This window comes from Xiphias gladius, chromosome 8 (genome assembly GCF_016859285.1).
Source record: "Xiphias gladius isolate SHS-SW01 ecotype Sanya breed wild chromosome 8, ASM1685928v1, whole genome shotgun sequence".
Lineage (NCBI taxonomy): Eukaryota > Metazoa > Chordata > Actinopteri > Istiophoriformes > Xiphiidae > Xiphias > Xiphias gladius.
The window spans coordinates 20,797,629-20,810,086 of record NC_053407.1 but is presented as its reverse complement, the minus strand read 5'-3'; the positions used below and the strand labels follow the sequence as shown (position 1 = coordinate 20,810,086).

Here is a 12,458-nt window from a genome sequence, read left to right as displayed (position 1 = left end):
CTATTGAACACCGACGTTTTGGGGGTGCAGTGTTTTTGCAGCAGCATATTTACTACTCTTTAAACTGGGAAGATTCCTGAAGAGCCATAAAGATTGTCAACTGGTTTTCCACATGTCCACTTTCCACTCTCGCCATGATGCTTTATATGAAATTTGCAGTGCCTTGAGTTTCAGGCAGTGAAGGAGTAGCTGTTTTGCATTGATGTGTTATGTGCAAAACAGCTTCCAAACCACTCATTGGAGGATTATCTGTCAAACTTCACATCTTTCCTAAACACACACACACACACACACACACACACACACACACACACACACACACACACACACACACACACACACACACACACACACACACACACACAAATTCCTCAACACGTGTTAAGCTCCATATCATGCAATGTGAAGATCCAGCGAGAATTAATGTTGACAGGCTTAAAAACGTGCAAGTATTTTCTCTTCTTAATCCTCCAATAAGTGGTGGTCTAAGTGTGTCAAATGGGAGGGAAATACGTATCTCAGGATGATCAGGGGTATCCAATGCCTTTGATAATAACTGATTGTAATTGAGGTTTTGCCATGACTTCGAATTTGTTCAATATTAAACGGTTGCCGTTGGTACGGTATTTGGGAAGAGATTCCATTAAGAAACTCGGACAGATATGACTGGAAAGATCATCATGCATGAGCCAAAGGCAACATTACATGTGGGCCATGTAATGTTAAATTTTTTCAGTCAGCAATAGGGGTCGCAATGATTATTTTCATTATTTGTTAATCTGTTAAATACTTTTTCAGATGAATCAACTGCTTGTTTAGTCAACAAAATGTCACAAAGTGTGTAAAAATGTCCATCACAATTCCTCAGAGCCAAAAACGCCATCATACCATTGCTTGTTTTCTCTAAGCAACACTCCAAAAGCCAAAGAATTTCATTTATGACAATATATTAAGAAAGGCAGCAAATCCTCACAGTAGATTAGATATAATTAGTGAAAATTTGGCATTTTTAATGAAAAATGACTTAAATCATCAATCGATTATCAAATTTCTTGACATTTTTTTTATCAAATACTTGATTAATCGACAAATTGTTTCCTCACTACCAAGTTACAGCTTTGAATCCCTTCTAGACCTTTGATCTCAGTCCAAAGTGTCACTAGTCAACTTTAAATGCCTTGAAAACTAAGTGAAATGTCTGCCTGGCAAAGTGCAATTATTAAACTGTCACCATCAGAATAACAACACCTGATGTATTTTCTGTGGACTTTAATCGTTTGTCTATCAGGTAGCCATGCCAGAGCGACAGATGCCCCACTCTTCTTTACTAGGGCTGTCAGGTACCAGGATGCCCTCTGGCAATAATTGCACCTGACAAATGAGCCTTGACAAAGGAATGGAGGGTGTTCAACCTCTTACTGATCTGACAGAGAAACTTAATTGAAACTATCAATCAGAGGCACTATCCTCTCTCTCTTCTTTTCTGGCTTTCATTCTTTCGTACATTATCCATTTCTCCTACTAACAGCTGCAAGAATTTATCTCCTCTCCGTCAGTCTCCCTGCCTCACAGGCTCACTTGCGCTCGCATATTAAGACCTATGTCTGTGCGCAAAATCAATACCAAAAATATTGCTTCTCCCTCTTGGCTCTCCATCCTCATCATTCCCCCTACAGCACATAAACGCGTTACTTGATCATTACATCGTGACAGAGCTAATTTATACATCATCCAAGCATTTCCTGCTGTTTTCCTCAAACACTATCACTATCCAGCTCTGTAAGCAGGTTTTCTGTTTATTGCAGTTGCATCTAAAGTCCCTGTGCAAAAGCGTAGTAGAAGTTTTTTTTACAAATCACTACAGCCCCACACGGGATGTCACAGTCACTGGCAGGAAAGAGGATACAGTCAGAACAAAAGGAAATACCTCCCCTCGCTGGAGAGGAAAGGGTTAAGCCTATTACAGAACACCAATCAGGACTGGGAGAGCACTGCAATCCTCCGCAGTAAGAGAGGGAGAGAGAGGGAACAAGGGAGTGAGGGAGAGAGAAGAGAGCAGAGCGGGAGATAGAGAGATACCAGGAGTGTAATGGTTTGCACTCCTATTCAGACAGTTAGACAGGGAGGGAGCAAAACAGAGAGTTGGTGAGATGAGAGTTCACACACCAGTCCACATGGATGGATAAGGAAAAACAGGGATAAAGGGAGAAAAAGGAATCCCGCCAACATCCCTGTCAGGACTACTCTCTGTGGAACTGTTTTTCTCTGTTCGGGACTCAGTGAGGAAAGAACATCTGTCAGTAGTGTGACCCTTGTCCGTTTATAAATATTCAATCCTAATTCTTGGATTACTGCTGAAAGGGACAGAAGATAAACCAGCAATTTGTATCTGTCGTCCTAGATTGTTGCATAGGTGGAAGGAGAGGGGACAGCGTGGTGTATGGACCATCCCCGGAGCATCTGTGTTTACCCTGCATGGTGAGCTTTGCTGTGTTTTGATGGGGCACTCTACTTACTGATTTGATTTACAGCACTCAGCTTAGTAGAATGTATGTGACAGCAAAGAAAACTCAATGTCAAATATCTCTGTCACAACAAAACAAATGCACAGGATCAGAACCCAACAATATAATTTCCTTAATAACTTCAGGAACAATATATTGTTGAAAGACTTTTCCTGAAACCTATCAGCAACTGATTAAAATGCGTTCAGTCTTAAACTTGCAATTCCAAGTAGGTGCGACTGTAAACATCACATTCTAAAAGGCTTTTGTTAGTTTGTTTATGCATTAGGATGGCTTTATTTTCCCATATTGTGAACACACACACACACACACACACACACACACACACACACACACACACACACACACACACACACACACACACACACACACACTATTCCAAACTGACAGGCTCTTATGATACAAGAAACTTGATATGCAATTGTGCACTTTCAAACTGTGCACCTTTATAACATGCATGGTCCTCTCTCTTGCCTGGTAGTCACTGCTCATTTTTGCTGACATAGTGGCATTGTTAAGTATGTCATCCCTCACTGAAACAACCTTGAAAAATGACCGACATGTTCCTCTGAAAAGATTACATGGATCACATCTAGTGACATACAAGGAGGCAACCGTGTCTTTATGACAAGTTCCCCAGGGAATCACACTGCGCTAAAGCTCTTAGCAAGTCTGTCCTATCATGGAAATTGTATGACCGTTTCAGCACCATTTCGGCTGTACAAATGGCATACAATAATTTACATTAAGTATCTTCCTGTACTAATTTACACTATTGCCCTCAGCAATAGCAAAATACTACATTTATTATTCCATCTGAAAACATGAGGCTGACATGTAAAATACCAGCTGCTTTTGTAGAAGCCCTGTATTAGTGCTACTGTTATGTTAACGCAAGAGCAAAGATGTAAAGTGCATCAGGCAACGCACAGGAACATAAGGCATCAGAGGCTTGTTGCTATGCTAATGAGAGTTTCCTTGTCGCCTCTCTACTGAGGATATGTTTATTTTCACTAACGCATCTCCCACACTTCCCTCTCCTACTCCTCCTACTCTCTCTCTCTCTATCATCAATTACCCTATGCTTTCTCTCTCTTCAGGTCACTATGAAAGAAAGATGTGGGACTGTAGGAAAGACAGATGATGCTGTATGCAGCTCCTACTTCGTGAAGTCCAATTATTGTCTGGGATCTTTTTGAAAACCTACAAGGCGGGCTCATGAGGATGACCTCTTCCCGAATAGCTGAATCAACCTTCCTCCAAAGAGCATATAAATACTGGTGATCACAAATGTCACGGTGATCACACGTCATGGTGATTGGACACATCTTATAATCTGCTCCACCCGAGCCATCTCCAGTGATTGAGGGTTCAGCATGTCAAGGGGCAAACTGGAGACCTGTGCTCAATTTACAAGTCAATGGCAGCTGGAGCCAGGCGCACAGAGACTGATGAGAAAGGTGGAGCGTGAAGGCCTGTTCCATTAGTGATCCCGGGGGAGAAATGAGCCTGGACGCTGCCCAGGCACACTGACCTCTTCTGGACATATTCTGGACATTACTATGCTGTACACTGGGGAATCTATATGGCTGACTGACAAGCTCTTGGAGTACAAGCTAATGGATATAACAATTTTTTTATATTTTCAGATGTGACTACCAACTTCTCACTGGGGACAAAAAACAAAAAGTAAGGATTTGGATCATACTATGAGCAGTACATTCCAGTCCTGTGCAGGGGAAAGGGTCTGTATTTCTTTGTTTTCTTGGTTGGCTGTGTTACTCCTGCCTGGGAATATCATGAGATTATAAACAGGAGGTGGCTCAGACATCTTATCCCTGTTCCACTCATCCATCAGTGCTCCCAACATCATCAAAACAAACGGCCCAGGGATCTGAGAAAAAAGTCTGTAGAGGACATTTGCCTATTTTCTCTGACATCCTATGGGTTCAGGTGGCTGATTCCTTAGCTTTCTTGCCATTGAGGTCACGAAGAAAAAGCTGGCAGCCCATAGACAGTATATGGCGAGACAGACAGGTGCTTTTCTGGCTGTCAGCCTCTCTGGGAGGACCAAGCAGTGAAAGAAAAAGCCTCGCTGGGGGGCTCTGCTGGAACGGAAACACTCTTCTACTGGCTATGTTTGGATGTGATGTTTCTCTCTGTGGATCTAACTTGGACTCTATGGCCTGATTACACAGCCCTAATATTCAGATAGTGCTGGAGGGAAAGGTAAATATTACAAAAAACCATTTGTTTTTCACCATGTCATCTAGTATGCCATTCAGATCGGATTCATTTCTCTAGTGGGGGTTGGATGATTTTCATATTGCACGTGCTAATCAGTTATTTTAATTTATTCTAGAGAGCATCTGTATTAGATTTTTCTCCCCCCTAACCCAACATTAATTACAGTCCAAAATACCAACAGTTTTTCTGGTGTGCTTTTTAGTCCTTCAATTATTTAAGTCCTGTCTAAACAAACAGTGTATTTTTAATTGTTTCTCTAAAAGTTGGAAGCCTGTTGGTGACGAAGTAAACATGATTTTCTGACAAAATATTCTTGTCAGCTGTAAACCACCTCCAGTTGTCCTCATTTGGCAATGGTGTCAAAAATTATGAGTTTGTTTACCAGGGACCATAGCAAGTACTTTATCACCTACCTCCCCACTGTAATATTAATCTCATATGAACGGGGGTAAAATCTGCTTGCTTCATCATTGCCTTAATCCTCCTCTTTTAATGACCTCTGGTCCACAATCATTATGTATATAAATGTATAAACTATGTCAGCTTGAATGTGTTGTTCAGTAGAGTCTCAAAAGTACACTAAGCCACAACGTACCCAGCCTTTAGGGCTATGTGGTTATAGGAATTTATTTTTTTTTCCAATGGTTTTCTGTTAAATAATGTGCCTTTGCTTTGGATGCAACTGTCTGATCAAGGATGGTGACAAGAAAAGTAGAAGCTGATTGAGGTGACAGTGTTAGTTAGTCATGCCACGCATATAGTTAGACAACCTAATTTGCAGGGTATGGCAGGAAAAAAGTTCCACCACTATTAAGGTGTCTGCTCTCAGCATTTTTCATTTTTACTCAAAAGGATTCCTTATCATTTGATAACTGGCAGCATTACATCTGACAAAATTTCTGAGATGTGTCTTAATTTCAACTTTCTAGAGATGCACACACACACACACACACACATCTTTTCCTCTTCATAAATTCTCTTTCTTTCTTCTCCCTACACGCAGGATAATGCATATCCTTCCCTACCTGGAACAAGAAGCCACTATGAGCAACGTCACGGTCACAGACAACACTGAACCTATCAGCCGCACCATGAGTCCGGCAACCCCCAGCCCATATTCCTATCCTGTTAGTTTTCAGGTCTCCCTGACTGGCTTCCTCATGCTGGAAATCGTTCTGGGCCTGAGCTCAAACCTCACTGTGCTTGCTCTCTACTGCATGAAGTCGAATCTCATTAGTTCTGTCAGTAACATTGTCACTATGAACCTCCATGTGCTGGACGTGCTCGTTTGTGTGTGCTGCATCCCTCTCACCATTGTGGTGGTACTGCTCTCCCTGGAGAGAGACACCGCCCTTGTCTGCTGCTTCCATGAAGCCTGCGTCTCCTTCGCTAGTGTTGCCACTGCTGCTAATGTGCTTGCCATCACCCTCGACCGCTACGACATCTCAGTCAAACCAGCCAACCGGGTGCTGACCATGGGCCGTGCCCTGGCCCTGCTGGCTGCTATTTGGGTGCTATCGTTTGTTAGTTTCCTTGTTCCCTTTATTGAGGTAGGTTTCTTCGCCCAGGGCCACGCTGAGCTGAACCAGACAGTGGTGGAGAATGTGGTCCACACTAACCAGTACTACACAGAACTTGGCCTGTATTACCATTTGCTTGCTCAGATCCCTATTTTCTTCTTTACTGCTGTTGTCATGCTCATCACCTACTCAAAGATCCTGCAAGCACTCAATATTCGCATTGGCACACGTTTCCACGCTTCACAGAAGAAGAAGGCTCGCAGGAAAAAGCGTCCATCCATGACGGCCATGACAACGCAGCAAGAGGCCACAGACGGATCCCAGAGCAGTGGCAGTCGCAACCCCACACTGGGCATGCGTACTTCTGTCTCTGTAATCATTGCCTTGCGCAGGGCTGTTAAACGCCACAGAGAAAGGCGAGAGCGCCAAAAAAGGGTTTTCAGGATGTCCCTACTGATAGTGTCTACGTTCCTGCTGTGCTGGACACCCATCACGGTACTTAATACAGTCATCCTAAGTGTGGGCCCCAGTGACCTAATGGTCAAACTGAGACTGGGCTTCCTAGTCATGGCCTATGGGACCACTATCTTTCACCCTCTACTCTATGCCTTCACTAGGCAGAAGTTCCAGAAAGTCTTGAAGAGCAAGATGAAGAAGCGAGTGGTGTCCATTATTGAAGCAGATCCTACACCTAATAATGCCATCATCCACAACTCCTGGATCGACCCAAAGAGGAACAAAAAGGTGACATTTGAGGACAAAGATGCCCGACAGAAATGTCTGTCTTCTGAGGACGTGGAGTGAAGGAACTCATTATCTTTAGGGTATACAGTCAATAAAAGCAGCTAAAACTGACATCATGTCATGATGAAAAAGGGAAATACTAATCCAAAGCAGTATTGTAAATAATGTGTAATAGAATGTACACAAACAAAAGGTGGATAATTTATTACTATTTATTGAGAAAAAAAGTAGGTTTGATAGATATACCATATACTGTAGATATTGCATGGCTTTTTGTAACAGTAGCAAAGTAAAGTACATTGTGTACATACATAATACATGTACAGCATAGGGTAAACAAGGTATATAAATAGAGAGAGAGAGAAGTAGGAACTGTTATGTATATGTTTATTTATAATAAATTTCATGTTCACTCAACTAATGCAACCAAAGGCTTCCTATTCTCCCCGAAGTAAAGTGTTTGTGATTCTGTAACTGCTGTGAGATTACTCCCATTCATCACCACCATGTCACTTGCTCTAACACCAGACCTTGCAGTCCTCAGTGACCACTGACCTTATTACCTGGGAGCCCTCGGAGGGAAGTCCCTCAAACCAAAATGAGACTATAGGTATGGGGATACAAGAAAGACAGGTCAAATGTGGAGAGATAGGAATGGAAAGGAAGTAGTGAAGTAGTGTATGTTATGTTCCTATAGCAGAAAAGCTATGCGGGTACTGCTCACAATCACTGCTTTTAGAGTTGAAGAAGAACACTCACATTCCTGAAACATAACAGAACAACGTGGTACTCATCATCTCGTTTGACATAAACCAGATGTAATCAAAAACCTAGTCTGTTTCATTTTAACAGCCACCTCTTTGAGCCAAACGGAGAATCTACAGTTGCTTTATTTTGGTATGATAAACTGAGCATGACTTTATGGTGGGACAGGGTCTGTGACAGGGAGAGCACATATTGAACACAATGAATAAATAATAACAAATATTGTTTTAATTCTGAAAGAGAACAGAATCCTCAGATGATATCTTTTCATATTCAAATTATTTAATCAAACGAAAGGAAGGTGTTGAAAATGGTTCTTCTTCCCTGTCTATGTATGTCTACCAATAGTGAGAGTCTCCCTTTGTTTGTCAAGCAATAGAACAGTGAAATTGTATATCCCAAATGGCTGCTGCGCGTAGATTATAATGCAGCCTGCCATGTATTTTTGGCTCAACTTGTCTGTGAGTTTGCCCTTAATAAGTAGGAATAATTTATTCGTACAGCTACAGAAGAATTTCAGTAGTAAGAATCTACAAGAAAAAAAAAAAGTCATCTTATTACATTCAGTCTGCACTCTAATACTGAATCTAGATGCACAGTTACAATATCCATTAGCATATAAAACCATGCTCAGCTAGCCCAGCGGCTCACTTCATTACAATACCCAGGTCAAGGATTACATCCTGTCTAAGATATGGATGTATACAGTGTATTCATATGCATCCTTAAAAGGTACACACACACAAATGCATAGGAACACTGTACTCCACAGTATATCTCAGTAATGAGCTTATTACGCCTTTGCTGTCTCAGGGACAGTAGAAAATTGAAGAGCCCCTTAGTTCCTGAGAGCGAAGGGCTGTGCGATTACACAACCTCAACCGGACGCTTCTCTGGCTGTCAGTGTGTGGTTTGTAGCACAACAGAGAGCGCTGATATGGGAATATTGTTGCAGGCGAGGTTCTTTATGACCCCGCTGTAAACAGGCAGTGTGGATGTCACGATGCCTTGAGGACACGTCTGTGATTGAGAGTGGAGATGGGATCACAGCCAGCAACAGATTAGCCGACAGGGGAGGGAAAATGGCCTATGAGATGAAACGTTGAGCCAGAGGATAAATGTATAACATTAATGTACATGAGTCCAAATTTTAGAAGGCAAACTTCAAAGGTAGGGTATCAATATATAAATGTATAAATGTATTTCTGTTACCACTATAACAATGATACACAACTGCCAGTTATGTCCCGCTCCTGGTGAATACATAAATTGGACCTCTGTTTAAATGTTAGGTACTGTTCCAAACTTCATAAGTGCTACCGAGAAAAATCATTTGTATTGATTACCTTCTATGATTACCTTGCAAAGGCCAATACCATTTACAACAACTGGACTTTGAGGTTACAATTTGTTTTCCATCCTTAGCTGAAGCCTCACTGACCAAGCCAAGGACGCCTTTCAACGACAACCAACATAGCCTGATGTTCTGACTGAATTGCCACTTTAACGTTACATTATTCAGGGGGATGGGAGAGGGGGCAGGGGGTGACGATGATGTCATTTTCAGTCAACACAGAAGCTGTGCGAGTAGTGGTTAGGAGCAGTTGGCGTCACGTTTATCATTGTTAATTGATATAAAACAATGTTTTTGTAACATGTCTGCCAAAAAACAAAACAAAACAAACAAGTCTGCCAAAAACCAAAAAAAAAAGAACCTTTTCTAAATCTCTTAAAGAAAATGGCAAATACTCCTTTCTTTGGAAAGCTGTTGTTCAGTGTTGTCATGGTGTTGTTCTGACTTAGGAGCTGTTTTTGGTCACTTTCATTTACACCCTGGATAGCTCCACCTTTTCTATCAACGCCTATAAAACCACTTGTAAAAAAGGTACCAACTGGCTCAATAGTTTCTCCAACTGGGGGAAAAGCCATTCACAAGATTAACAACGGAGCTTTGAAACACTCAGAATAGTTTTGAATATGAGCAATTTTTGACAGCAATTTTTAACCACACAAGGCACGGACAAAATACGGTGAGCCTAGACATACCCTTGCTTATCAAGTGTATAACAGGTGCTTAAAGCTTAAATGTTCTAAAATAAATATAAAAAAAATATAGATTAATGAAGCTTAAAATCAATGTGACATACATAATATGCTGTTTAGCATGTGACTGGTAATTTACTCAAAAGCTTTACAATTTACACTGTAAGTCTCATTCTTCCTTTATTTTTTGTGTTTATAAATCAAAAAAACTATTCCTTATTATTATAACAAAGGCTCCTTTTGTAAAATGCAGATTTCCTCTGAGTAAATCAGTAAAATCGTGAGTGGAAAATGTCTGCTTATGTTTAAATTCTGAATTCCATTGAGGATAGGATAATCTACCTTTATTGTCTCAATAACTACTATATTGACTGTATGTAGTTGTGGGACCACGTTCATTAAAGTTTACATTATCAAACAGCTGCCGTGGATACAAATCCAAACCCCAGCATTTAGGGTTAGCATTTTGGCTATATTAACAGGTCACAACCACACCTGAGCCTTATTAGAACCAATTGACCTTTGTCTGTCCTTTTCCTTCTCCCCAGTACATTGCATCAAGGCTGCTACTTGCTGCTGTCCCTGTCACATACATTATGTCCTTCCAGCTCTCGCTCAATGTCTGCCTCTCTTAGGCAGCCATCCCCTATTCAGATGCCATCTCTTCAGAGCCCCTCTCTATCCAGCCACAGACACAGAATAAAAGCCAGGGAAATCACATTACTCTGTCCGTATGGAGCCTCTATTGCATTAGGTCAGCGAACACTCAACTGTAATTCTGCTATCGTAGAGAAGAAGAAAGTTAATTGAGCACACCAGCCAGCACAGCTTGACAAATTGTTGCTTGTGGTCATTTTCCAAATCTTACTCTCACTAAGCCACATTTAGAGAGATGGAAGGACACTTTATAGAGCTGGAAGATATATGACTCTTATATACAACCTATAATCTCTGTACGAGTAAATCTATGGCTGAGAAAGAAAACAGGAATCAAAGGATGACAAATATAATGGAGCATGACCTCTACCTGCTATAACCTCAATGGCACCATTGTGTGGTATTGGAGAAAATAACAGACCAGTCTTCCTTTAAATCAATGTTGTGTAGATTACTGTTCTCTGACGTTATCATCAGAGAGCAGACAGTTCATGACACATCAAGTGCCCTCCTTTGCTATACATTCTACATCTGAGAACAAATGACTCCTGGGGGGTAAACAGGGATATGCAACTTTATATGCACGCTAAAGAAGACAATACAGAATCATTTAGAATTTTTTTTTTTTTAATTATATAATCATGGATTTTATTTGAAGACAAATTGGCCACAGCATAAAAAGTGCTTATGTTATCAAGCATGGTTATAGAGACTGTCTAGTTTGTAAGAATTTTACATTTAATGCAATTTGCCATTATATTATGAAATCTTAATCATCATTTGGGAAATGTGAGTCAAACAAAAGGGGCCAACTGGCATATTCTTATCACACTAAACCATAAATATGAAGGACAAAAGGAAGTCAGGAGTTTTGTGCCAACATGGCTGCATGCCCAGTCCCTGTGTGTGCGCACCTGTCACTCACTGTGTGACTGTGTGACTGTGTGTGTGTGTGTGTTTGTGCGCGTGTGTGTATGTGCGTGTATTTGTGTACGCATCTATTCAGCACTGTGCAGCTATGCCCATACAGTATATTCACGCAGCCATGTGTCAGTCTGATTGTTTTATCAGGCACTGACAAAGTGTCAACCAATGTGTGTGAGAGGGGAGACAGCAGACAGAAGACTGCTGCCCTCCAGCTCCCCTCACAGTGATGACGGTGGTCTGGTGATTATACAGTGACTCTCCACATTGAAAGATATGAATGAGACCACCACAACAGAGCTCGCTAACACAGCCTGGAAGCTTGAGTCTGATGCTAAATACTGAGCATTTGTATTCACTAAAAAAAAGAATCTTACATTTTAAATAAAATCCATTCTCCTTCAAGTGTCATTATGTCACAATAGAACTGCAAAGTGCCATAAGTTATTTCAGTGTCCAGGGCTCTTGAAGTAAACGTCTCATTCATTTCTCCATAGACAATGCTGGACTTGGATGGACTTAAATAGTTGAATTATCAGTAAAAGGGATGAGCATTAGCTTGCTCTTTAATAAGAAGTCAGAAACTAGCCTGTGTGTTTAACCTGAAACATGAAATTCTGTTGTGTGAACAACGTCACACTGAAACTAAAGATTACACTTGACAGAAACCCAATAAAACATTTACCATTTTAAATCAGTGTACTTTCAGTTTCTAAGTCAATTTTGGAGAAATTAAATTACTACTCTTTGGTGCTGTATTTTGTTCCCAAATGCAACAACAAATCATTTTGAATGTCAGTGGATCACCTCTCTATCCAACCAAATTTCAGTAACATCGATGGCTTTGATTAATTAGTTCCTTCATACAAGCTACCCCTTTAACGTATAGTAAAAAACATAAACTTATAAGCCCATAAGAGAACAGTGGGAGAAGTGTGGGTATACTTCATGAGATGGGTCTGCATTGTTCTACCTGGTAGTTTTGTGAAACAAGTGTGTCCGGTTGGGGAGGGCTGGGGGAGAGGGAAGATGA

At 41.0% G+C, this 12,458-nt stretch overlaps 1 protein-coding gene across 1 annotated transcript; it reads left to right on the top strand.

Moving 5' to 3' along the window:
* Positions 1-2,035: 2,035 nt before the first annotated feature.
* Positions 2,036-7,462, top strand: LOC120793065 (G-protein coupled receptor 22-like). The gene is made up of 3 exons (XM_040132706.1): positions 2,036-2,478; positions 3,626-4,754; positions 5,776-7,462. The coding sequence occupies exon 3, from the start codon at positions 5,780-5,782 to the stop codon at positions 7,094-7,096; it is 1,317 nt and encodes a 438-aa protein (XP_039988640.1). The 5' UTR covers positions 2,036-2,478; positions 3,626-4,754; positions 5,776-5,779; the 3' UTR covers positions 7,097-7,462.
* The last annotated feature ends 4,996 nt before the right edge of the window (positions 7,463-12,458 follow it).

What these genes read in the sequence shown, in the direction of transcription:
- LOC120793065 (XM_040132706.1), top strand. Translation starts at nt 5,780, where the DNA reads ATGCATATCCTTCCCTACCTGGAACAAGAAGCCACTATGAGCAACGTC.